The sequence below is a fragment of the Eulemur rufifrons genome, chromosome 2, assembly GCF_041146395.1.
Source record: "Eulemur rufifrons isolate Redbay chromosome 2, OSU_ERuf_1, whole genome shotgun sequence".
NCBI classification, from domain to species: Eukaryota; Metazoa; Chordata; class Mammalia; order Primates; family Lemuridae; genus Eulemur; species Eulemur rufifrons.
The window spans coordinates 15,035,267-15,062,280 of NC_090984.1; the positions used below are offsets into that span (position 1 = coordinate 15,035,267).

The following is a 27,014-nucleotide window of genomic DNA, read 5'->3' on the forward strand; positions in this document are numbered from 1 at the left end:
CCGGGCTGGGAAGCAGGAAGGGAACCAAGTGTTCCCCAGAGCTTGGCTCTCCGACTAGGGGTGGGTGTAGAGTCATCACGTGGCACGGTCTTGGTCATCCAGAGGAAACTGCCATCTCGTGAGTGCGAAGGGCAGGCCCCAGCCCTCTAACATGGGGCACGCGACCTTTTCAATGATAACATACCCTCTTGACATCAAAATGTCTCAGAGCCCCACCTTTTAGTAGCTAGCCTTTTAGTATCCCTTGGTCTGGCATACGCGTGCTCTCATGGATGTGTGGTTTTGAGAAGGGGAGTGACAAGACGTTGTTAATCTTTTGAATCACCCCGATGTGAAAGCAGATTGGCTCGGAGAAAGCTGAGGCTGGGAACAGGGAGCTCCAGGTATGCCACGGGGAGGCAGGACTCACTGAAACAGCAGCAAGGACGGCAGGCGGGGACGGGCCGGGAGATGGTATCAGGTGGAAACGGCAGGACTGAGTCACCAGCCACACGTGCCCCGTGCCCCGGGGCCAAGGGAGCCATTCCAGACTTGAGCAGCCCTGTGGCTTAGGAAACACAAGAGAAGTGTCAAGTTTAGGGAGAAGGAAGTTCCCTTTGGACTTGCTGAGGCACCTGGGGGTGCCCAGAGAGAGAGGTCTGGCAGGTGGCTGGGAGCAGAAACTGGAGCAGCGCTGGACGTGTTGGTGCAGTGAGGTTGTCCACACCGAGTGTGACCAGGGAAGGGAAGGGGCGGAGGGTTCAGGGGGGTACGGGAGACAAAGAGGGGCCAGTGCAGGGGACGGAGGAGGTGCCGTTGGAGGGAGGGTGAAGCCAGACAGCAGCGATGCCCAGACACGAGGAAGGACGGAAGTTCAAGAAGCAACACCAAACTCTACAGAGAGGTCAAGTTCAGACGAGCCCTGAAAACTGCCCCACAAAGACTTCGGGGAGAACCATGGGGCAGACGTGAGAATCTCCAAGAGAAGGCAACACAGGCTCCCTTCCAAGAATCGGGACCAGCGATGAAAGAAGAACCAGCATTCTGAGAGAAGATAAAGGTTAAGGAACGTGGTCTTGGTGGCGGTGGACATTGTCCTGAAACGGGTGTGATGTGAACCTGTCCCTAAGCTGAAAGAACAGAGCCCATGCAGAAAGCGGATTATGGGCTTGCTGGATGGGTCCTCAGAGGGAGACAGAATGTTCTAGAACCTTCTAGAAGGGGCCAGTGGCCAGAGAGTAAACATTGTAGCTGCTGGTCTAGCTCTTAGCTCCTCGCCTCTGCTGTTGTCGCAGGCAGTGCACCAGAGGGAGGTTACGGTACAGGGAAGGCAGTGGGAACAAGGGCCATAGGGCTGGGGATGGGCGGCAGTGGAGAGAGGACAAGGGGAAGGGACTGGGGGTAGAAGGAGCTGGAAGAGGCCGTGGCTCATAGAGAAAGAACTGTATTTTGAGGTTTTCTCCCATATGTATGTGTGAATATGTAAACATGCCCCCCTTTTACTAGAAGAATCATGATTTCTGTCCATTGGGAGTAGTCTACATTCAATTTAATGGGAAAATGTCTAGAGTAAGAAAATGACAAATGACAAATGTCTTATGAGTGGTTTGGGCCATTTTTCTCATGTTAGTGTGTGTCGGGTGTTGTATTTATGCCTGTGTATGTGTATGTGTGTATATTCGAGTCTTTATGAATACGTGTGTGTACACGTGTGTTCAGGTGAGGTGTGTGCATGTGTCTGTATGTGACACTTCTCAGGCTCCCTCCCGGAGGACAGGTCAGCAGGTGACAGTCAGTGTCCTGCTTGGCATCCAGTTTCCATTTGCTCCACTGTGTGAACTTCAGGGCGCCCCCTAACCTAGGGAGAATTTCCGTTTCCTGGGAACCGAGTTTTATGGTGTTTAAGTTATTTTTAATAAGTCATGGAATCGAGTTGCCTGCCCAAAGAACGTTTGGTGGGTAAAAATGTCGAGGTGAAGGCTCAGTGGATTTTTAATTCAAATTTCCCCCTGAATTCATCAGATTGTCCATGGCAATTAAAATCAGACCACATCAGAGATGAGGTGGCCATACCTGAGTGTGGACAGTTTTTACCTTAGTAGTCAAATCATGTCTCTTTAAGAGGGAAGTAACTGGGTGTTTCCCCTGTTGTGACAGGGGTCCCCTGAGTTAGGGGAGGCCCGGCCAGCACAGCTGGTCCCCAGCCTGTGAGGATTAGAACCCGCAGCTTAGGGGCTGACTGGTGCTGTCCCCCATCCCCGCCCCCGCCGAGAGCCCCCAGCAGGCCACTTGTCAAGGACTTGGTTCTGACCCGCTCTGCTAGAGAAAGGAGGGAAAGTTTGGCTCCCGAAAAGAAAACAGGAACAGAAGCCCAATTCTTAGCAAAAGAAAAAGGAATTTGAATTCTGAAGATACTTTATTCAGAGAAACTTGGTGCCAGCCCCCATCCTTGAAATACCATTGCCGCAAAAGAAGAAAACCAAAAAGTGACTGAGGAATGACGGGGCACCCAAATGGCTTAGGCAGGAAGGGGTAATGGGTCACAGCCTTGGTGTCTGCTGAAACGTGCCACTCTGGAAAACAGCAGGTAGCTGTCAAAGGGTCTGGTCGGTTTTTTCTGCTCTCATTTCACATTCGTCTAGCTAAATTGTCACAATTTTGTGCCCTGCAGAACCCTCTGTTTTATTCTTCCTGTCCACAGCCTCATCGTACTCCTGGGCCATCTGAATCCAGCTCCCTTCTCAGACATCATGCGTCCATGCAGAACAGAGGTTCTCAGTGGGGACCCTTCTGTCCCCAGGGGACACTGGGCGATGTCTGGGGGTATCTGTGCTTGTCACACTGGGGGGTGCTCCTGGCATGGACTGGGTGGGGGCCAGGGATGCCACTCAGCACCCTGCAGCGCCCAGCATGGCCCCACCCCAGAGAACCATCCGGCCACAGTGTCCACGGTGCTGAGGAGGACCCTGCTGGACGTTGAGAACCAACTGGGTGCCCTGGGAGTGATCCCGGAGCAAGAAAGGATGTAGTTCTCCCATCAACAGGGGCAACAAATCCACTTTTCAGCAAGAGGGAGATGGATGTTCAAACGAGCGTCCTCTCCGTGCCTAGAGCTTAGCAGGGCCACACGCAAGCACAGACAGTGGAGATGGGATCCAAACACGCATCGCTTGGCCCTCAGACCTGGCCCTCGGGCTAAAGGGGCCAAGAGGGGGAAGTGGACAGGATCTTGCTGGGCACCGTAGTAACACGGGGAGTGTTAGGACAAGCATCGGGGCAGAATCCAGGCTTTGACACAACGGATGCTCCTGAGAGCATTCTGGGCTTGTTCCTTCTTGTTCAGAGGGAGGAAATTAATTGCTTTCCTGGGGCTAATGAACTCTGATGCCATCTGGATGCCACCAGGCACCAGGAGAGGATGAGCTGATGGCTCAGGGGGGCCGTGTGTCTCCCCAAGGCAGAAGGTCATTAACCAGCCAGAATGAAAGTGACTAAAAACCACTTTGCTTTCCCTCCCCCGATCACACCCAAAGACAGCAAAATGCTGTCTAAATATTGATCAGACCTCTGCGAGGCAGGTGAGAGCTCCATTTGGCATTTGAAGGAACAGGAATAGAAAAGAGATTGCTTAAGGTCGCAGTGAGTCAGCGGCCGGGCCAGGAACAGCGCCCAGAAATTGCTCTGAGCATTTCTGTGCTTCCTTTCCTGACATTACTGGTTACTAGGTGATGGGAGTATTTTCCTGTAAACAGAAGCCTCTTCCCTTTGTGCCCAGGCAGATTCATTCATCGCCGCCATAATCCGGGGCTGCTCTAGCTGTGTCTGTCCTTTGCCCCCTCACATAAACTCAGGAGACTGTGGCGGATGTTGCCACTGGTGAATTTCACCCAGCAGCGTCTCCCAAAGGTCAAGTACATGTTTCGTTTATTTGGACATCTGTTCAAGGTCAAATGCACGTTTCGTGGATTCCAAATGCTGGTGCTGGCCAAGGAGAGGAAATTGCACCGCTGATTCTGTGCTCTCCCACTTTATTTCATGCCTGCCCTTATCTCGGACCAGATGGCAAATGAAACGTGCTTAGCTTACAAACAACACCCCGGGCGTGTGTCTGAGCCATGAGAGAGCTTCGGGCCAGCCAGCCTGCCCGCTGGCCAGGCAGGGCCAGGCAAGGTGACAGTCGTGTCTGCGGCCCCGCTGCTTTATATTAGCTACTCTGGGGCTCCTGCAACCCAGGCTGAGGGGACTCAGGTTGAGGCAATCAGAGAAAGACTGCCCGGGTCCTCCCACATGACCAAAACCAAGAGAGAGGACGAAGGAATGTGAGAAAGCAAGGATGGGGAGGACAGTTACTGAACGAGCTCCAGTTCCCATGACAAGTTCAGGTTCAGAGCAAAAGTGGGGCCTTCACTCAGTCATGCCTACTGAACTAGGCTGGATTCAGGGATTCCCAAACTGGGAGCTGGAAAGGCGCTCCACAGAGTGTGTCCTTGCGCCCCGTGGACTTTAGGTCAAAGGGATTACTGATGCCCATGTCCACGGGGCCCTGCCAGCTCTCCTCCTCTGCCAAGTGGAGGAGTGACTGGAGATCCAGCATCACTCCTTCTGGAAGGACTGCACGAGCTACTGTCTCACTTTGAGGCACCATTAGTGTGGCGAGCCAGCGCGTGCTGTGTTCGTGCTGGTTCTCTCGAGCTGACAGCTAGTCGCTGGTATTTTTGTTTAGCTTTTTGTCATGGAACTTTGGAGCATCTACAAAGTAAACTGCAATAAACTCCATATAGCCGCCACCCTCTACCGTTGTCAGCGTCCTGCCATATTCCCATGCCACCTATATGCCCCCACTCACTCCCCATCCTCCTTTACAGTGGGGGTTTTCTGGTTAAAATTTACATACAGTAAATGTGCAAATTCTAACTGGCTAATTTTGACAAATGGCCACTCCACGTCACCCACACCGTTATCATAGAGAATGTATCCATCTCCCTAGAAAGTTCCTCCTGTCCCTCCCCAGTCAATCCTGCCGCCATTACTTTAGATTAGTTTTGTCCATTCTACCTTATCTGCTCTTTGGACTCAGCTTCTTTCGCTCCATATAATGATTTTGAGATTCATCCATGTGTTGTGAATATCAGTGGTTCATTCTTTTCTATTAATAAGTAGTATCCCAGTACCATTCCGTTAGCTTTTCTTTTTTTCTTTTCTTTTCTTTCTTTTTTCTTTTCTTTCTTTTTTTTTTTTTTTTGGTGGCTTAAAACAACTATTATATTTGCTCACAATTCTGTGAGTCAGTCATTTGGGCTGGGCTCAGCAGGGTGATTCTTGTGCTGGCCTTGCCTTGCGTCATGGTGGTTATTGGGTGGGGTTGGATGGTCTAAGACGGCCTCCCTCCTCACATGTCTGGCATCTGATTCTGGCCGTTGGCTGAGCCTCTCCATGTGATACAAAGATTTTAGCCTGAACAGGTTTATTGGTTTATTACAAAGGGTACAGATGAAAAGATGGATAGAGCAAGGCATGTATGAAGGGGCATGGAGCTTTCATGCCCTCTCCAGTCATGCCTCCAGGAACCGCCACGTGTTCAGCTATCTGGAAGCTCCTCTATCAGTTTTTCAGCTATGCCTTTTTCTTTTCTAGTAGTTGCTTTGGGGATTACAATATGTATCTTTAAATTGTCATAGTCTACAATTTCTCATCCATTCTCCTGATGAGGAGCATTTGGCTTATTTCTACTTTTTGGCAATTGTGAATAAAACTGCTATGAACATGCTTGTACAAGTTTCTTTTTGAAGACATATTTTCGTGTCTTGGATAAATATTATACCTAGGAGAGGAATTGTGGGTTAAAGGATAGGTTTAACTTTCTAGAAAACTGCCAGACCTTTTTCCAGCATGGTTGTATCATCTCACATCACCACAGCAGCATGGGAGCATTCATGAACAAAATCAAAATTTTGTTCATGAGTTGCTCCATGTGCTTACCACGTTGGATGTCGTCAGACTTGTTGGTGTTACCCATTCTAGTGAGTGCTTAGTGGTATCTCACTGTGGCTTGATTTCACAGTTACCTAGTAACTAATGAGGTTGAACACTGTTTCATGTACTTTTGGGCATCTGTGTATCTTTCTTTGTGAAGTGCCTATTCAAGTGTTTTGCCCATTTTCTCTATTAGGTTATTGTCTTATTGAATTGTAGGAATATATATATATATATATATAGATAGATAGATATAGTAGGTAAAAACCCTTTTTCAGATGCATGTTTTGCAAGTATTTCTCCCAGACTGTGGCTTACCTATTCATGTTCTTAATGGAAACCTTTAATGTGTCCTGTGAAATTTTGCTGAAATCTAATTTGTCAAGTTTTTTTATTTATGCTTATTGCTTTCTGCATCTTGTCTAAGAAACCTTTGCCTAGCCCCCTGTGTTTTCTCTGAGAAGTTTCATAGGATTAGCTTTTATGTGTAAGTCTGTGATCTAACTTAGATCATTTTTGTGTATGGTGTGAGGTAGGGGTCAAGGTTTATTTTTTTGCCCTCAACATGGATAGATATCCTGTTGCTCCACCACAATTTGTTTAAATGAATTTTCTTTCTCTATTGAACTGCCTTTTGTCAAAAACCAATTGAGGAGGAAAATAGCAGGGTCTCCATTAGAAAAAAAAGTCATACATGCTGTTTGGGTTTGCCAAAAAACAAAAATAAAATTTTTTTTAAAAGACAAAAAAAATCAGTTGACAATGTAAGTGTGGGTTATGTTAATTGTATGTTGCTGGATTTGATTTGTTGGTATTTTGTTAATGATTTTTACGTATAAATTAATGAGAGATATTGATCTAAATACTTTTCTGATAATATCTTTATCAAATTTTGGCACCAGGGCTTAATGACTTCATAAAATGAGTTGTGAAGTATTGCTTTTTCTATTTTCTCTTGGAATTTGTGTATTAATTCCTTTTTCAGTATTTGATAGCATTCTCCAGTAAAACTGTATATGCCTGAAGTTTTCTTTGTAGGGAGACTTTCAATAATATTGGATTTCTTTGTTAGATATATGGCATTTGCATTTTCTGTTTCATCTTGTTCAGTTTTGATATGTTGTATTTTTCAAAAAAGTTCATTTGGTCTATGTTGTTGAATTTATTGGCTAAAGTTCATAATAGTTTCTCATTATCATTTTGATTTCTGTAGGATCTGTAGTGCTAAATCTCATTTCACTCCTGATATTGGTAATTTGGGTTTTTTCTCTCTCTCTCTTTTTTTCCTTTCCTATCAGTCCTTTTAGGAGTTGTCAGTTAATCTTCTTTTTAAAAGACTTAATTTTTTACAGCAATTTTAAGTACACATCAAAATTGAGAGAAAGGTACAGAGATTTCCCATGTATTCCCTGCCTTCACACATGCATAACCCTCCCCATTATCAACATCCCCCACCAGAGGGGTACATTTGTTACAATTGATGAACTTGGCATTAATACAGCATTATCACCCAAAGTCCATAGTCCATTAGAGTTCACTGTTGCTGTTGTACATTCTGTGGGTCTTAACAAATGTACAACGACATGTATCCGCCCTTATAGTACCATCCGGAATATTAATGGTTCTACTGACCGGAAAATCCTGTGTGCTCTGCCTACCATGCCTCTTTCCTCTCTAACCCTGGCAACCATTGATCTTTGTACTGTCTCCATAGTTTTGCCCTTTCCAAAATGTTATATAATTGGAATCATACAGTGTGTGGCTTTTTCAAATTGGCTTCTTTCTCATAGTCATGTGTGTTTAAATCTCCTTTATGTTTTTTCTTGGCTTGATAGCTCATTTCTATTTTGAAGGAATTTCGATTTTGAGGAAATTTTAATTTTGTTCATTTTCTCCATTGTTTATGGAATTGTTTGTTCCTTCTATTTTCCTTCTTTCTACTTAATTTAAGTTTAATTTGCTTTTCTTTCTATAGCTTCTTAAAAATTTATTTATTTATTTTAGAGACAGGGTTTCATTCTGTCACCCAGGCTGGAGTGCAGTGATGCAATCATAGCTCACTGCAGCCTTGAACTCCTAGGCTCAAGCGATCCTCCCATCTCAGCCTCCAAGTAGCTGGGACTACAGGTGCATGCCACCACACTCAGCTAATTGTTTTAAAGTTTTCTGTAGACATGGGGTCTCACTATGTTGCCCAGGCTGATCTCAAACTCCTGGCTTCAAGAGATTCTCCCACCTTGGCCTACCAAATACACCTTTTTAAGGTTGAAAACTTAAATGATTCATTCTTAAGCCTGTCTTTCTGATACAAGCATATAAAGCTAAATGTCTCCCTCTAAGCATTACTTAGATGCATCCACGAATTTTGATACATGGTGTTTATATTGTCATTTGGTTTTAAATATTTTCTAATTTCCCTTGGGGTTTATTATTTGACCTATGGGTAAATTTGGAAATGGATTTTAAATTTTCTAAATATTTGGCATTTTTCTAGCTATCTTACTGATCTCTGATTTGTTTTATTGAGGTCAAAGTACATACATGCTCTGTATAATTTCAGTCTTTTGAAAGGTATTGAGACTTGTTTTATAGCCTAGAATATGACCTATAATAGTGACTATTCTATATGCCTTTGAAAAGAATGTACAAGTTTTGATTATAGTGTTTTATAATTGTTAGATCAATGTGGCTGATAGTGTAATTCAGATATTCCATACCCTTATTGAAATTTTTGTTTAGTTCTTCTATTAAAATTACTGAGTGAAGGATAGTTAAAATCTCCAACTATGATCTATCTCTTCTTTAGTTCTGTTAATTTTTGCTTTATGTATTTTGAAGCTGTATTACCAGGTGCATACACATCTATAATTATTATGTCATCCTAATAAACTGATGATTTTATCATGATGAAATTTTACCTCTTGTCTATGTCTCTGGTATCTCCACTAATATTCCTTGTCTTGAATTCTATTTTTTTATTATTATAGCCACTCCAGATTTCTTAAGGTTAGAGTTTGCATGATGTGTCTTTTTCCATCCTACTACTTTCAACCTATGTGTGCGTTATTTTTAAAGGGGATTTCTTTTAGGGAGCATATCATGGGATCTTGTTTGTTATACAAGCTGACCATTTCACCATTTCTGCCTTCCTGCTCAGTGTTTAGTCCATTTACCTTTAATATAATTATTACTATATCTAGATTTAGGAAACCCATTTTGCCATTTGCTTTCTATTTGTTTCATCTGTTTTTTGTTCCTCTGTTCTTCATTTCTTGCCTTCTTGGGGGATCATTAAATATGTTTAGTAGGATTTCATTTGATTCCTCTATTAGTTTTTTAACTATACCTTTTTGTATTTTTTTTCTTAGTGATTGCTTTAGAGGTTACAATATGCATCATTAATGTATCACAATTTACGTAGAGTTAATAAGTTACTACTTTATGTAAAAGACAAGAAGCTTGCATGTATAATTCAATTTACCCCCATCCTTTATGCTATTATTGTCATATAGATCACACCTATTATACATATGTTATAAGCCCCACAATGGAGTGTTACAAAGTTTTTGTTAAATAGATATATGTATTTTTAAAAAAATTAACCGAAGAAAAGGAAAAATACAGTGTTTTAAATTTATCTGCATATTTATCATTTCAAGTGATCTTTACTCCTTCTAATAGATCCAAGTTTACCATCTGGTATTATTTTCCTTTATCCTGAAGAACTTTCTTTAGCACTTCTTATACTGTAGGCAACAAAATTTATCAGGTTTTGTTTATCTGAAGCTGTCTTTATTTCACTTTTATTTTAAAAGATAGTGTTGCTGGATATGGAATTCTGGGGTGACAGGGTTTTTCCCGGCATGTTGACGATGTCGTTCCATTGTCTGCTGGTCGCCATTGTTACTGATGAGAAGTCAGTCATCGTCTGTGCCATTTTCCTCCTTTCTCTGTTTTCAATATTTTCTCTTTCTTTCTTTTATTTTAGTGATTTAACCATGACATACCTAAGTAGATTTTCTTTGTATTTATCCTTGTTGGGGTTCCTTGAGCTTCTTGGACCTCTAAGTTAATATCTTTCACCAAATTTAAGAGGTATTTGGCCATTCTTCAATACTTTTTTCTCTTTCATTCTCTCTTTTTCTTCTGGAACTCCAATTATATATATGTTAGACTGCTTGTTCTATTCGTATTTCTTCATTTTTTTTCTCTTGGTTCCCATTGGATAAATTCTGTTTATGTATCTTCAAATTCACCGACTCTTCCTTCTGCTATCTCTAATCAATCAGCTGTCAAGCGCATCCAGTGAAGTTTTCATTGAAATTTCATTGAAATATGCTACTTTTCAGCTTTAGAATTTCTATTTAGTTCTTTTTTTTTTTCTTTTTTTTTGAGATGGGGTCTCACTTTATCACTTAGGCTAGAGTGCAGTGGTGCAATTATAGATAATCACTGTTACCTCAAACTTCTGGGCTCAAGTGATCCTCCCACTTCAGCTTCTTGAGTAGCTAGGACCACTTCCAGCTAATTTTTGATTTTATTTATTTATTTATTTTAGAGATGGGATTTCACTATGTTGCCCAGGCTGGTCTCGAACTCCCAGGCTCAAGTGATCCTCCTGCCTCGGCCTCCCAAAGTACTGGGATTTTAGTCATGAGCCACTGGGCCTGGCGCCGTTTGGTTCTTTTTTATAGTTTCTGTTTCTTGGTAGAGATTCCCATATGTTCATTTATTATGTATACCTTCCTTTAAGTTCTCAAACATATTTTTAGTAGCTGCTTTAGTCCTTGTCTGCTCTCTCTGTCATCTGAATTGTCTTGGGTTTGGTTGTAATTGACTCCTTTTCTTCTTTCCTGAGTGAAGGTTATACTTTCCTGCTTCTTCTCAGAGCTTATGATTTTTATTGGGTCCTGGACATCATGATTGATGTGTTGTATAATATTAATGTCTGGATTCTGCTGGTTCCCTTGAAGGCAGCTGACTTGGCCAGATTCAAACTTTCTCTCATACAGTGGGCAGAAGCTGAAATCTCCACTTAGTTTTTTTATCTTTGAGCTCCTCTGGTATGTCCCCCACACCTGTGTGGTGTAGTCAACTGACCAAAGATTTGGATGGATTTTGTAGGCAGATTTGGGGACTTGCCCCTTCTGTGGGTCTCACTCTTCCAGAATCCCTCCTGCCCCACCCCAAGCACTCAGAACGCTGTCCTCTGACACTTGAGGACAACCAGCCTGATGCTTTCTGCCACCCAGGCATTTGTGGGTTGGGGCATGCCCCCAGGCAAAGCCCCAGACTCGCCAGTCTGACCCATAGACAGTACATGGTAAATGATGCGTTAGAGCAAGGGAACACGTCAATGTGAAAACTCCCGTGATACGGAGTAACTTGCATTCTGGAAGGCGCGTTCTGGCCATGGTGAGCAGAGCCTGGTTTCCCCATCTGTCCCCAACACTCTCACGGGCTCTCCTTATTTAAATAAGATTCGGCCCTTGAAGCAAAATTACTTCCGCCTGCGGAACGAGGAGCTGGTCTTAGTCAAGTCCGCTTTCCCACCTCATCACTGGCAGATTCTTTTCTCGAGGAGTTCTGGTCAGTTTCTCTCCTCCGAGCATCACTGACGTTACCGCTTCTTGGCTTCAGATGGGACCCACGCGGTGTGGGTGTGCAAGTGACTGCTTTAAACATTTAGACAAAACTGTAAATACAAGTTTGATTAAGCTCGATTAAACAACTTCCAACAGAAAAATCCCAAAGGTAGGCGCTGTCAAGGAGAGAGAGAAAGTCGGAGACCCAGAACATACACAATTGGAAATTCACAGTCTTTTGAACGAAGAGAATGTAGGTGTCCCTGTGAGACTTTCTTGACTGCCGCAGCCAATCGCCGCGTGGCTCTGGGGCCATCTAGTGGTGAGAGCTGCATCCGGCGCACACAGAACCGGAAAAGGGGCTCTGGGTCCCTCCGGCCCAAGGCACCCGGGTGGGTAACGGGGAGGCGGGGGGAGGCAGGGAACAGTCCGCGACAATAAAAATGGGATTAAACCAGCACAGTTGCATTCAAACATACACACCCTTTCTGCTTTCCAGAGGGAAATTATTAATCGTTTAATCTGTTACCAGTTTTGCTTCACATTAAGAAAAGAAGGCTTTTTAGAAAAATGTTTGTACTCATTTTTAGAGGTGGGAACTCTTGGGGTTATAGAGAACCATAGCAGTCTAGCAGTGATTATGGTCGTGGGCAGGGACTCGTGCACGCGCTTCCGTCCTCACTGCACCCCAGGGGGCAGGAGCTGTGGAGACCCCACACTCAGGGCTGACATGGTCAGAGCTGGTGCCAGAACAGGGGACTGGTGTGCCTGGTCACAAAGCCACCCCCGCTTAAGTGCGTATATTTAACTGTTTCTCAAATGCTTAACATAGCTGATTGTTTATTTAAAAGTGAAGACTGGGCCGGGCGTGATGGCTCATGGAGTCTCACTATGTTGCCCAGGCTGGTCTCGAACCCCTGGGCTCAAGTGATGCTCCCGTCTCAGCCTCTCAAAGTGCTGGGATTACAGGCATGCGCCACCGCACCCGGCCTGTTTTGGTTTTATATTTTGGAAACCAGTCTCTGCCCCCTCTGTCCATCTGTGGATTGGTTGTGCAACCCGGTTCCCCCCTTCCTTACCTGGTACCCAGAGTGTCTGCATTTTGGCTTTGAAGAACGTGGATGTTGCTGCTCGCCTCTCTTGAACTTCTAAGTTGCCTCTTTGGGCATCGTGCGTGCAACCCTTGCCCACCCAATGTCTCTCCACCTCTCTTTAGAACTGAGCATGCAGAGTTCGGAGAGTGGATCGGAGTCGCCGGCGTCTGTGGCCCTGCGACCGTCAGCGGCAGCCCAGCCTGTGCCGGCCTCCCCACAGGTAACAAACGCCCGCCCCGGAGCAGGAGGGCGGCCAGTGTGGATGGGTGCCCTGTGAGTTTGATGAACTGCTTGGGTCCACAGAGAGAGAAATCTATACTTTTCTGAAAGGACTTCTCAGCCCCAAGACCACTGCTGTTGAAATAGGCACCGCTTCCTTCACATTTTTAGGTTTTTTCACTATCTGTGAAAACCTGAAATGATGTGAACTGGAAAAGAAACCACTGCCCTGAATCGACTTAGTCTCTTCTTATCTTTCAATGAAAGTTTTCTTGTACTTTGGAAATGACTCCTTTACACGGAAATATGTCATGGATAAAGCAAAAGATAAGTTAGAATTCTTAGGATTTGGGTTGAAATGGAATCTAGCATTACAATGAAGATGTTCTTTAAAATCTGCAGAGAGAGAATTTTCATGTTGAGACTCTCCCTGTTTCTAGATTCCTGCTATGGATTGAAATAAGCTGTAGGCCAGGCACGGTGGCGCATGCCTGTAATCCCAGCACTCTGAGAGGCTGAGGCAGGAGGATCACTTGAGCCCCAGAGTTCAAGGCTGCAGTGAGCTATGATAGCACCACTGCACTCCAGCCTGGGCAACAGAGTAAGACCCCATCTCAAAAAAAAAAAAATTGAAAGAAGGAAGGGAGGGGGAGGGAGGAAGGAAAGAAAAAGAAAGAAGGTGTAAAGTAGACATGAACACAAGGTGAGCAGCACAGGCCACGTGAAACAGACTGAAGGCTCGTCGCAGTGTGCAGAAGTCCACTGTGGCCATGTGATCACCCTCGGTTTAGAATCTTAAAGTTAGGAACACAGCAAAAAGAACTGATTAAAATGGGGGAAAATTCAGCAAAAACAAAAAGGCAGACAGCAAAGCAGTTTATTTGATTTAGAATGTATAGTTGAATACCTTTAATTTTTATTTCTTGCAAATATGGGGGGGGGGCGGTCTTGGAAGCCCGTCTGAGGTGCCGAGAGGGCGTGATCAGATGCTGTTGTCCTGCCAGCAGATTGTGGCCTAATGGGTTTGTTTCCTGCCCACTCGAACCTGTGCACGAGGGCTCAGCCCTCCTGCCTGCCAAGCCCCTCTCTCAGGCACCACCCTGGGCCTGGGTGGACTCTGCCTTCCTCTGCAGCAGCCTCGGCTAACAGGTCTCAGTGTCACTGTCACAGCTTAAAATGTGGCCCATGTGCCTGAGGAACTGGACTTGACAATTTCTGTAAATCTCTCTGACTTTACATTTAAACAGCCATGCAGCTGCACAGCGAGTAGCTACCGTGTCGGGCCGCTCAGTGTTAAGAGTGTGCAAATGGAAATGTTAAATATTCTTATTTAGTTAATTGAGATAAGACTCACATAGCATGAAATTAATCATTTTAGAGTGTACACGTCAGTGGCGTTCAGTACATTCACAATGTTGTGCCACCAGCACCTCTATCTAGTTCTAGAATTTTTCATCCCCACTAAAATAAAACCTTCTCCCCACTAGTGGTCACTCCCATCCCCTCCCCCAGCCCCCGGCACCCACAAATCCACGTCCCGTCTCTGTGGATCTGCCTGTTCTGGACATTTCACATGAACGGAGTCTCACACTGTGTGTCCTTGTGTGTCTGGCGTCTCTCACTGAGCATGATATCCTCAAGGTCCATCCACGCTGTAGCCCATGTCAGAGCCTCATTCCTTGTCATGACTGAGCGATATTCCAGTGCGTGGAGAGACCACGTTGTGTTTGTCCATCATCCATTGATGTTTGTGCCATCTGTGTTCTGGTTGTCGCTGCTTGTGAGCTCGCAGAGGGCTGTGTCCCTATGAAGTCTCCCGGCACACAGCGCCCACCTCAGCTGGACCCTAAGTGCCCTTAGGGGTGTCCTTATTGTACCTTCTTCACCTTGTAGCTCCGTTCCTGGGACACTAGGGGACAGTGTGTCCTCACTCCACACCCCTCAGTGATGTGTGCAAGGCAGAGTCACCGCGACCCATGACATTCAGGGTCCTTGTAAGAAAACCACCGCGTGGCAGTCAATGACTTCTAAAGCCCAGCTCTAAATAAACACAGGAAACGCTCCTATTTCTCTCCAGACTCAGGGTTCGCTTTGACCCCTCGTATTTTCATAGCTCTGGGGGGCCAGTCAGGTCCTCCAAGGAAAATAGCAAAGCCACACTGTGACGATGCGACTCAGGAGACCAGAGAGCAGTGGAGGCAGAGAGTGAGGGACCCGATACAGGACACCTGGCTGGAGTCTCAGTTCTAGAGTTTAGTATCCTGTGGCCTTGGCTACTACTTGACCACTCTGGGCTTCATCTTCCCTCTTGTATAAAACAGGGACGAGGGCAGTGTGTACTGCAAAGCCACACGGTGCCACAAAGCGCCCTCCCAGGGCCAGGGGTGTGGACAGCTGTCCAGAGGGTCCCTTTGTGCCAGGGACAGCCAGCATCAGCTCATCACAGACTACAGACCCCACAGAGGCAAAGCTGCCTGGGGCCGAGTGGAGGCACCGGTGCTTCTGTGTGTGTGCGTGTGTGTGTGTGTGTGTGTGTGTGTGTGTATCTGTGCCCTGGAGTCTGTGCGTGTGTGTGGTACGTGGGGGTGGGCGTGTGTGCACACTTGTGGACATGTGTGGGGTGTTAGTGTACCTGCACGTACCTGCAGTGTGTGTGTCCAGCCCCGCCCTCCTCCCCTCCTGTCACCCCACCTGTTTAGACGAAGCCGCAGACAGTCTCTGCGTTCTGTGTTTGTCTTCGGCACTGACCTCTGACACGTCTCACCGCCGCGTCTCCCTTCTCTTTCAGAGGGTGTTGGTCCAGGCAGCCAGCTCTGCCCCCAAAGGGGCCCAGATGCAGCCCATCTCTCTCCCAAGAGTGCAGCAGGTGCCACAGCAGGTAACGACAGCGCCACAGCACTGGCCATGCCACGGTGCGGTTGGCGCTTAGCAATCCAGAACGATCTCTGAGCGATGCATCCTTTTCTGTTGCTGTTCCTTTTTGTTGGGAAGCTATGGTTTCTTAGCCAGAAGGCTTTTCAAGAAGCTATGTGATTTTTTTTAAAGAAAATTCTTTTATTGCAACAAGCCAGGCAAGCTGGTGATCTTTCGTTTGGTCATGAATTCAGCAAACATTTGGAAAGTGAGAGAACACCCAGTGCCTGAGGCAGAGCTGAGGTAGAAATGCAGACAGAAAGGAAGGGTTCCGCGGCCAGGCACGGTGGCTCATGCCTGTAAGCCCAGCACTTTGAGAGGCCAGGGTGGGTCCGCTTGAGGCCAGGAGTTCAAGACCACCCTGGGCAACATAGCGAGACCTCATCTCTACAAAAAAACATTAAAAATTAGCCAGACGTGGTGGTGTGCACCTGTCTGTAGTCCTAGCTACTGGGGAGGCTGAGGCAGGAGCATCACTTGAGCTCGGAGTTCGAGTCTGCAGTGAGCTATGATGATGCCACTGCTCAGCCTGGACAACAGAGCAAGACCCCCATCTCTTAAAAAATAAAATGAAAGAAGGAAATGAAGCACTCCAGACTGGAGGAACACAGAACCTCCCGGAGAGACAAACTCATCTGCAAGCAAGGGCAGTACCCTCAGACGGGTGCACCACAGAGGAAATGCATCTGGTGAATTAAATTATCTAAAAATAAAGTTTGAAAGCACGGCTAGCCAGCCAAGTAGTAGCACAGGTCATCAGCTCAGGGACAGGCGGTAGCTTTAGAAGGGCAGTCAGCAAACCATTTCTTAAAAAGGCAAATAGAACTTTTTTTTGACTTTGTGGTCCAGGCGGTCTCTAGAACAACCACCCAATTCTGCTGTGTAGCACAAAAGCAGCTATAGACATATGTAAACAAATGGTCAGGACTGAGTGCCAATAAAACTTTATTTACAAAAACAGACAATGGGCCAGATTTGGCCCCCAGGCCCAGGCTGTACTTTGTTGACACTGCTCTGTAGAATTATGAATTCAAGTTAATTCAGACTTCTTAAAAGGACCCATGAGACTCTAGAAAAGGCACCTCTCTCTGTCTTCAAGGGTGCCCTGCTTAGATTAAGTATTGTGTTTATAGATGTTTGTCAGGTGACTGTGTCCATGGGAATGGGGAAGGTTTGCAGGCCCAGCAGAGACCCAGGGTCTCGGGTCAGTGGCTCTGTCTTAACTCCTGTCTCTGTCAAGATCCTCCCCAGGGACACCATCAAGGGAGGGGGAACAGGGACCTATGTGTGATTCTAGAAGCTTCCCCAACTCAGGGCACCTCAAACTTGCCAGGTGACTTCTGCATTTCACTCAGTTCCCCAGGGTTTGACAGTCGACTTCCACCCCTGAGGATAGCACCCAGCATGTGGTCACTCCTGGAACTTGCTGTCCCGGGGGTTGTGCACTGGTCGCCTGTATGCCATGCTCACTTGTCCCGGGAGGTGGGGGTGAGCCCTTTCCCGCAGCTTCAAGCAAAATCTTAGGGAGGAGGGTCACCACGAGACCTGAGCAAGCCCACCGCTGCGGCCCTCCATCTTCTCACCCCCAAATTAGGCCAACCTCAGCATCCACTGGGATGCCCTCCGCAGTGAGAGTTTGCAGTTCTGCATGCAAAGTGCCGTCAGGGCGGGGATGGAGGGGCACCGGGGTATGTCGCTCCCTCCAGCCCTGCTCACACTTCAGAGTCTCTCCTCCACCCTGTCAGGGGGTGTCGGGAGGGGGACAGGTAGAGTGTCACCAGTGTCATCAGCTCGAGCCCTCTGCCTGTGCCAGGGACTGTCCAGTGTGCCAAGGCTGGAGCTCTGTCCCCAGCTTTGGATATGTCTTTAAGTTACTGTCTGTCCTGGCATCTTTCTAGGAGCGCTGACTGTGGGAGGGACATTTGTACTTGGTACTAAATGTCCGTAAAAGGGAATAGAAGACATTTGCAGCTTGCATAATGCAGAAATCATTGACGCGAGAACGCCTGGCGGTGACTCGGTGGTTTGGTGCTGTTGCAGGTGCAGCCGGTGCAGCACGTGTACCCTGCCCAGGTGCAGTACGTGGAGGGGGGAGACGCTGTCTACACGAATGGAGCCATGTACGTGCTGTTCATCAAACTTGACTTCCCATTTCTCAAGGGCTCCTAGAGCATTCCACTCTCTGACTATACGACACTTGGGGCAGAAAATTAGGCGTTTCCCTGGGAGTTCATTTTGCTTGAGACACATTTGTTTTCGTGTGGGTTTGATGACTGTCTTCACGTGAGCAGGGGTTGTGCGTGAGGGCTTGGCGTGATTGATGCTGTGATCGATGGAGTTGGTTGATTTCAGAAAGTACGACATTGAAGGCTATGAAACGCAGACACAAATGAGTGCATGTAAAATTGGTGAAATGGGAGCAGAGTCCGTAGGTTGTACTGAGGTCACTTTCCCGGTTTTGATGTTGTGCTACAATTATGCAGGGCGCAGTAAACACGTGCATGGCTCCAAGAGACGTGGGGGGCCTCCCTGCCACCCAGAGGGACACGTCACTAACCTTCACTCACCAATAAGGAAAAACCACTGCTACCTACCTTTTACCATGGCCGGCAGCACTCAAATGTGACTTAAAAATTTCAGTCTTAACAGACCTGGTTAATCCTTTAATCCAGATATTAAAGGAATATTAGACGAATTCTTGGTGTCACTTGGAATTATTTTTCTTATACAATTTCAATCATTTTAGCTTTTTGTTTTGAAATAATCATAGGCTCACAGAAGTATCTAGAGCCCCGTGGATGCTTCCTCCTCGGGCTTGCTCCAGGGATGACACCGTACGAGACAGTCGGACAGTGTCAAAACCTGGACATTGACATTGGGGCAGTCCTGTTAGCTGGCCTGGGGGCCTTATTCAGTTTCACCAGTCTTCATGCACCGTCCTTCATGCGTGTGTGCTTGCATGTGCGTGTACATGTGTGTGTATTTCTGTGCAGTTGAATCCCGTGTATAGATTCGTGTAACTACCACAGTAAGATACAGAACTGTTCCATCTCCACCCGTTATCCACATGGAATTTTTTTCGTGTGGTTTTCAATTAGCCCGTCACCCTGAATATGTTCAGAGACTGGAGTGGAACTCTTTACGGTGTTGGAATTCCATCTGCCATGTCCGAATTGCTCCACATGCCTGGTCTCGTGGGGCTCCGGCCTTTACATGACGTTTTTCTGGGTTCCTCTGAAACTCGGGTGCAGCATTTAAACCGGACAGGGCCCCACGGTGACTTCTCTCTTTCTGACAGACGCACGGCCTACGCCTACAACCCCGAGCCTCAGATGTACGCCCCCAGCAGCGCGGCTTCTTACTTCGAGGCCCCGGGAGGTGCGCAGGTGACGGTGGCAGCCTCGTCCCCGCCGGCGGTGCCCTCCCACAGCATGGTGGGCATCACCATGGACGTCGGGGGCAGCCCGCTCGTCTCCAGCGCGGGAGCCTATCTCATCCACGGGGGCATGGACGGCGCACGACACTCCCTGGCCCACACCTCCCGGTCATCGCCAGCCACGGTATGTAGGCGGCTCCCGGGGGCCAGCAGGGTGGGCCACGCGTAGACTTGCAGCAGCAGCAGCAGGGACGGTAAGAGGCAGCCCAGAGACCAGCGGGGCTGTCATGTGCTGGGGACCCAGGTGGCCCCATGTTGGAGTCCCGCCAGCCTTAGACGGGCCGAGTGATCCTAGGCAGGTCTGTGGGGCTCTTTGAACTTCAGCTCGCCATTGGTGCAGAGAGGGACAGAAGCCACGAGTCCCGGCTATGGTGGAAATTGAACGAGTAAAGCATCTGCCACTAGGTAGCTGTCGCTGCTCGTACTGTCGTCATCGTTGTCACCTTTCCCATTATCAGAGGCTTAGATCAGTCCATCCAGGACCCACCCAAACAAGAGAGAGTTTCCCTGCAGAACTCAACTGAATTCTTACTGCCACATTCCTGTGCAGAATATTTACCTGCTTTTTAAAAGTCTCTGCTTTCAAAACGCAGTTTTCCGTGTTTACTTTTATTTTGTTTGAGTTTTTAAATTAGCAACAGAGTAAAATTGACTTTTTGGTGTAGAGCCCTGTGAGTTTTGACACACGTGTGGATTTGTGTGGCCACCCCCACAATCAGGATACCCACAAAATCCCCAAGTGATATTTCTTGGTAGTCACAACCCCCTGTCCCCACTGCTGGCAACTGCCGATCTCTTCCCTGCCACTGTAGTTTTATCTTTACAGGTGTGTTGAACAAATGGAATCACACAGTATGTGACATTTTAAGACTGGCTTCTTCCACTCTGTGTGGTGCCTTTGAGACTCAGTCGAGTTGTTACGTGGGTCAGTAGTTGGTTCTTTTTTTGTTACTGAGTAGTATTCCACGACAGTGTAGTTTGTTCATTCATTCACTAGTTGAGGGCCATTTGGATGGTTTCCATTTTGGGAAGATTATGAATAAACCATCCCTGAGAATTCACACGCAGAGTTTTGTGTGGACATACGTTTTCCTTTCTTTTGGGTAAATACCTACAAGTGGAATTGCTGCTTCACAGACACAGTAAGTGTGTGTTTAACTTTATCAGAAGCCACCAGAGAGTTTTCCCAAGTGATGGTACCATTTTGCATTCCCACCAGTAACATATGAGCATTCCCACTGATCCATTTCGTCATCCCAACTTGATGTCGTCGGGACTCCTTAATTTGGCCATTCTGATAGACGTGTGGCGGTACCGTAGTATGGTTGTAACTTGCCTTTTTTTTATAGCTAACAATGGGAAACAGCTTTTCGTGTGTGTGTCTCCTTTAGTAAATGCTCTCTGGTCAAGTGTTAGTTCAAGTCATTTGCTTTTATTTTTTTTTAACTGGGTTGGTTGTTTTCGACAACTGAGTTTTAAGAATTCTTTATATATTCCGGATACAATTGGATACGAGTATCCAGACATAATTCTGCCCTGGAGGACTGGTGGGGTGGAACCAGGTTTAGGGTTGTTATTGACCAGAAAGTTCTCCTGACAGACAGCACTCATTTTCAGGTTTGATTTTAGCAAACTGCATCAACTTATAATAGCTGAACATACTGGGCTCACAAGTCACAAATCTACTGAGAAATGGCAGTGTTCTCTGTGGTTCAGAGCCATCTTGTCGCAAGCAAATGTGCTCCTCAGACCCTGGGCCCCCCAGTTACTGTGGTTTGTTGTCTGGCTTGCTTTGGAAGAATTGAATTTTTTTACACACACTGACAAGCTCCCGGGGAGTTAGCATCTTGGATGGGAGTGTGATTCCTGACTTCTGCCTACCCTGTTGTTGTTTATTGGGTTGTTTTTGGCATGGGAACATCTCCCAAGGATGTCACAGAGATTTGAGGGACTTTCCAGGAGCCAAAAACAAAAATGGCCCTGAGATTGCAACAGAAATATAGCTCTTGGACCCAATATTTGACATCTTCCAGTTTGTTGATGTCAGAGCTTTGTTTAGTGGGACTTTAAGTTAATCCCTAAAACAGACCATGAAGACTGAAGCAGGCCGGGCATGCTCACTCACACCTATAATCTTAGCACTCTGGGAGGCCAAGTAGGGAGGATCGCTTGAGGCCAGGAGTTCGGGACCAGCCTGGGCAACATAGCAAGACCTTGTCTCTACTAAAAATAGAAAAATTAGCCAGGTGACGTGGCGCATGCCTGTAGTCCTAGCTACTTGGGAGGCTAAGGCAGGAGGATCCCTTGAGCCCAGGAGTTTGAGGCTGCAATGAGCTATCATGATGCCACTGCATTCTAGCCTGGGCGACAGAGCAAGCCTCTGTCTCAAAAAAAAAAAAAAAAAAAAAAGGCATCATACTCTCCTAGGAGTCACTGTATTCTTCACCACAATGTACTCACATTAAAAATTTTTAATTTAAAGAGAACTAGGTGCCATGGCTCATACATGTAATTCCAGTGACTCAGGAGCGTAAGGTGGGAGGATTAATTGAGGCCAGGAGTTCAAGGCCAGCCTGGACATCATAGCAAGACCCCATCTCTAAAAAACATAAATAAATAAATATTTTTAAAATGGGGGAGAAAGAAATAAAATACAAGTTTTATTGAAGAATGTCCTCGATGAAGCAGTAATAAGTATTAATTTTGTTTCATTTCAGCCCTCGAGCACTCATCTCTAGTATTCTGTGTGAGGAGATGCAAAGTCTACCGAAGTACAGTAATCATTTCTAGGAAAAGCCTGCTTGCACTTGTTTGAATTGTGGGCAGAACTAGTCATTGTTTTCATAAAACAACATGTTTGATTGAAAGAATGACTGACTATGACTACTCAGGCTCAGGTATTTGGCAGACATTTTCTCAGAAATGAACAACATTAAGCCTGACATATGAAGGAGAACAGCTTGCAGGGTTTTTCTGCCAATGATAAAATTTAAGTTTTCAAACAAAAAATAAGAATTTTGGAAAACTTATGCCTGCCACCAGGAACCTGACAGAGTCTCAATAGTTAATGGCTTTTCTGTTGAAGTTGGTAGTGATATTAACAGATGTGATTTCTTGATATTATGTCAACATTTAGAAGATCTGCAAACTCAGCGAACCCTGTATTTTCCAAGTGACCAATACATGATGTTTCATGTTATAAAACTGTGCCCATTAGTAAAAGATTCATTCAAATTACCAAATTACAAGAGAGACTAATGCATTTTTAAAAATTAGTTCTATGTAATTATTTGTCTTGACATAAAATTTATGTAACATAAAATTCACCATTTTAAAGTATACAACTCAGCGGTATTTAGTGCAGTCACAATGTCATGCAGCCATCACCACTATCTAGTTCCAGAATATTTTCATCACCCCAAAAGGAAATCCCACCCCCATTTGCCTTCATTCTTCATCGCCCCTCGCTCCATCCCCTGACAACCACTAATCTCCAGGATTTGCCTGTTCTATACATTTCATATAAAAGAAACAAACAACATGTGGTCTTTTGTGACTGGCATCTTTTATATGCATAAGGTTTTCAAGGCTCATTGATGTTGTAGCATGTGTTAGAACTTTATTCCTTTTGTGGCTAAATAACATTCCATTGTATAGATGGACCACGTTTTATTGATCCATCTATCTGTTGATTGACATTTGGGTTTTTTCACTTTTTGGCACTTTGAATAAGTCATTCCACTGCCTTCTGGCCTCCGTGGTTTCTGATAAGAAATCAGCGATTACTCTTACTGGGGACCCCCTGTTTGTGACAAGTCACTTCCCTCTTACTGCTTTCAGGATTCTCTCTTTGTCTTTGTGTTTCAGCACCTTAATTACAATGTGTCTTGCTGTGCATTTCTTTGAGTTTATACTACGTGAGTTTTGTTGAGATTTTTGAATGTGTAGATTCATGTCTTTTATCAAATTTGGGAAGTTTTCAAGCATTATTTCTTCATGTATACTTTCTGCCTCTTTCTCTCTCTCCTCTCCTGGGACTTCTACTATGTGTTTGTCAGTATGTTTGATGGAGTCCCACAGATTTCTTAGGCTCAGTTTATTTATTTTTTCATTCTGTTTTTGTCTCTGTTCCTCAAATTCAGTAATCTCAATTGACCTTTTTTTTTTTTTTTTTGAGACAGAGTCTCACTCTGGTGCCTCAGCTAGAGTGCCGTGGCATCAGCCTAGCTCACAGCAACCTCAAACTCCTGGGCTCAAGCAATCCTCCTGCCTCAGCCTCCTGAGTAGGTGGGACTACAGGCATGCACAACCATGCCCAGCTAATTTTTTCTATATATTTTTAGTTGATTGGCTAATTTCTTTCTATTTTTAGTAGAGACGGGGTCTCACTCTTGCTCAGGCTGGTCTTGAACTTCTGACCTCGAATGATCCTCCCATCTCGGCTTCCCAGAGTGCTAGGATTACAGGCATGTGCCACAGTGCTTGGTCTGACCTATTTTTAAGTTCCTCAGTTCTTTTTTCTACCCACTCAAATTTGCTGTTGAACTTCTCCTAGTGAATTTTTCATTTCAGCTATTGTACTTTCAACTCCAGAATTTCTATTTGGTGCGTTTTTACAATTTCTGTATCCTTATTGATATTCTCTATTTGGTGAGACATCACTCTCATGGCTTTTTTTAATGCTTTACACATGATGTCCTTTAGCCCTTTGAGCATATTTTAAATAGTTGATTTAAACTCTTTGTCTCATAAATCCAAAGTCTGGGTTTTCTCGGGGACAGTTCTCTTTTTTTTTTTTTTTTTTTTCTATATTGGGCCATACTTTCTTGTTTGTTTGCATGCCTCATAATTTTTGTGGAAAATTGTATATTTTGAATACAGCAACTCTAGCTATCAAATTCTTCCATCCTCCCCAGGGTTTGTTGTCATTGCTTATAGTTGTCGTTGATTATTTGTTTCATGACCTTTCTGGAGTAATATTGTAAAATCTGTGTTCTTTGTCATGGGCGGCCACTGAAATCTCTGTTTGGTTAGCTTAGTGTTCAGCTAATGATTTGACAGAGTTTTCCTTCAATGCCAAGTTTCATCTGTTTTTTTCTTGATTAAGGGTTCACCTGGTTGCTATAAACTTTTCGTTGGTTTCCAGAGTTCAAATAAAGTTGATTTTGACAGTTTTTGTCGATTTATTCACTGCTTTTGTGAAGGGATGGACTTTGGAGTCCCCTACTCTGCCATTTTTGCTGACGTCACCTCGAGACTGATGGATTTCAATGTGATTGAGTATGAAAAGCTCATTGGTATGGTTTTAAATTCTATGTTGCAGCTAACTTTTAAGAAACTATGATACTAGTTGTCAAGTGTTGTGTAATAGCAAGTAAAGATATCCACAATTATCTGAAAAGGCTATTAAAACACTGCTCCTTTTCCAACCATATATCTGTGTGAGGCCAGATTTTTTTCATGTACTCCAAATAAAACGGTATCTAGTAATAGATGTAAATATAGAAGCAGATGTGTGGATCTAACTGTCTTTTATAAGTCAGACACTCAAGAGGCCCCTAAAGATGTAAAACAATTCCACTCATCTCATTTTTTTTGGAATTTGGAAAATATAGCTATTTTTCATTTTAAAATGTTATGTTAACCTGAAATGGGTTTGTTATTTTTAAATGAATGAATACATATATTTTTTAAATTATCCACTTTAATTTGTAATATGGGCAGTATTGATAGATTTAACTCTTAAAAACAAAAGCTCATTTTTTGTGGGGAGGATTTAAAAAAATTTTAATAGCACAAAGGAGTCATCAGACCAAATGGTTGAGACCCGCTAGACTGAGAGAGGGTGTTTCCTTCCCCTTGCCAGTCCGCTGTGCTCTGGACAAGGCCGCCGAGGGTTGGGCACACTTCCAGAGGTCATGAACTCTCAGGGCACCATGGCTGGGCAGTGTCCCATGTGTCCCACGTGGAAAGTTGCCCAGGACAGTGGTCAGTAGACTGCCTGGCTCCTCCCTGCTGCAGGGGTGGGGGGAGGCAGGAGACGCGTTTTGCCAGCACTTGCCCGACTGCCCGCAATGCAGACCAGGATGCCTGCGAGGCCAGGGAGAGGTGTATGTATTATACTTTTTCTCTCCATCATAGAGGCCATGTTGACTGCGTCCCCCTCCCTTGCCTGCACCCTCAGGCTGACTACTGGGGAAGGTGGGGAGAGGTCTCACCAGGGTCCTCCTTTTCCTGGTCCTCCACCTGCCTTCTGCACCTCTTAAAGGTGACACTGACATCCTCTTTGGCCTGTAGCAAGTGCAGCAAATGAGGGAAAGCAGGACACAGCGGTCAGAGAGGCCCTGGGAAAAGCAGTCACCCTCCCCTTCTTGAACTCAGCTCTGGGGAGCCCAGTCTCTGACGTACACGCTCGACCTGCTTTTTGCAGAAGTGTCGTCCGAGTCTGTGGCCTCCCTCAGTGTTTGAGGAAAGGCAGCACGTACTTTAGGCCCATTTCCTTCCGTCATGGTTCTCTGCCCACGTACAGATGCCACAGCAGCCGTGCTCGGCTGGGGGCTTCCTCCTTGCGTAGACTTGCTGCCCGCCTCCACTCCTCCCCTCCAACAGGTCCGTTAGGACCCAACTCAAAAGCCCCCTTCCTCCAGGAAGTCCTACCGTTAGCATCCCTGACTCTTTCTTCTTCGACTCCATTCTCTTCCCCACTCAACTCTCTTGTGCAGCTCACACTTCATAAACATTCAGGATGTGATCTCTGTGACTGTGTCCGATGGCCCAGGGTCCTACGCCTCCTGGTGGCAGGGTCTGTGTCTTTGGCCTCATTGGTATTTTCCCAAAGCATCCCGCAGCAGGGAGACCCCGAGTCTGCGATGGGACAGGTTGGCTGGGAAATCAGTGCCACCAGCTGTCCTTGGTTTTATTCACCTAATTCTCCCTAGCACCAGATGTGGTTTGCGGACAGGAGTGGGGGAGTATCATACTGGCTTTGCAGACACCTGAATTCATGCAGCAACTACATATTAATATGTTATGCATTGTGCACATGCATACGTTGTGTTGGGACCCAATGGCGAGCTTTCACAGTGTGACCTCACTCTGCTGCTTCTGTCGGACAAGCGCTCAGGCTCCTCTGCATGTGACAAAGCAACGCTCCCTGGCGCAGCTTTAACTCACGATTTAACTCATTCCCACGGCCCTGCCGGTGTGGAGCTTTGTTTTTATTTTGTAGGAGTTCAAATCATTATTTGGATATTAATAAAAACCAATCTTGGCTGTTGCTAACCATCTGATTTCCTTTTTTTTTTTTTTTCCATTTTGTTTTGTTTCTGCACACATTTTCTTTAGCTTGAAATGGCGATTGAAAACCTCCAAAAAAGCGAAGGAATCACATCACACAAAAGCGGTTTACTCAACAGCCATGTAAGTGTGTGTCTGACTTGGCGACCTATCCCTGCTCTGCTTGTAACCTGCATAAACATTTTAAAAACAAGATAATGAAATGACACCTTTAAAGTGCTGAAAGTTGGGGGGAGGGAGCCAACCTAGAATTCTATACCCAGACAAAGTATCCTCCAACAATGAAAAGGGGTAATCCAGACAGGTTCTTCATTTGTACAAGGTAGAAACTAATAGCACCTCTTGGGCTGTTACAGGGATGAAATTATTTAATGTATAATCAGCGCAGTTATGTATTAAAAATAAAAACAATACAGTAACAGCAACAAAAGAGAGAAAATGACATGGGATCAGGAATGCCATAAGGACTCTTAGCTAATTGTCTTGGGACCAGCTGTCTGAAAGAAATGGTAATTTGAG

The 27,014-nt window shown here is 45.5% G+C and overlaps 1 protein-coding gene across 1 annotated transcript in view; it reads left to right on the forward strand.

Moving 5' to 3' along the window:
• The window catches only part of RFX2 (regulatory factor X2), a 79,575-nt gene that overhangs the window by 38,709 nt on the left and 13,852 nt on the right, over positions 1 to 27,014 (forward strand). The window contains exons 2-6 of the mRNA XM_069496937.1: positions 12,754 to 12,851; positions 15,639 to 15,728; positions 17,804 to 17,883; positions 19,062 to 19,323; positions 26,544 to 26,618. Coding sequence (XP_069353038.1) covers positions 12,762 to 12,851; positions 15,639 to 15,728; positions 17,804 to 17,883; positions 19,062 to 19,323; positions 26,544 to 26,618 — 597 coding nt within the window. The 5' untranslated portion in view covers positions 12,754 to 12,761. The remainder of the gene's footprint in view (positions 1 to 12,753; positions 12,852 to 15,638; positions 15,729 to 17,803; positions 17,884 to 19,061; positions 19,324 to 26,543; positions 26,619 to 27,014) is intronic.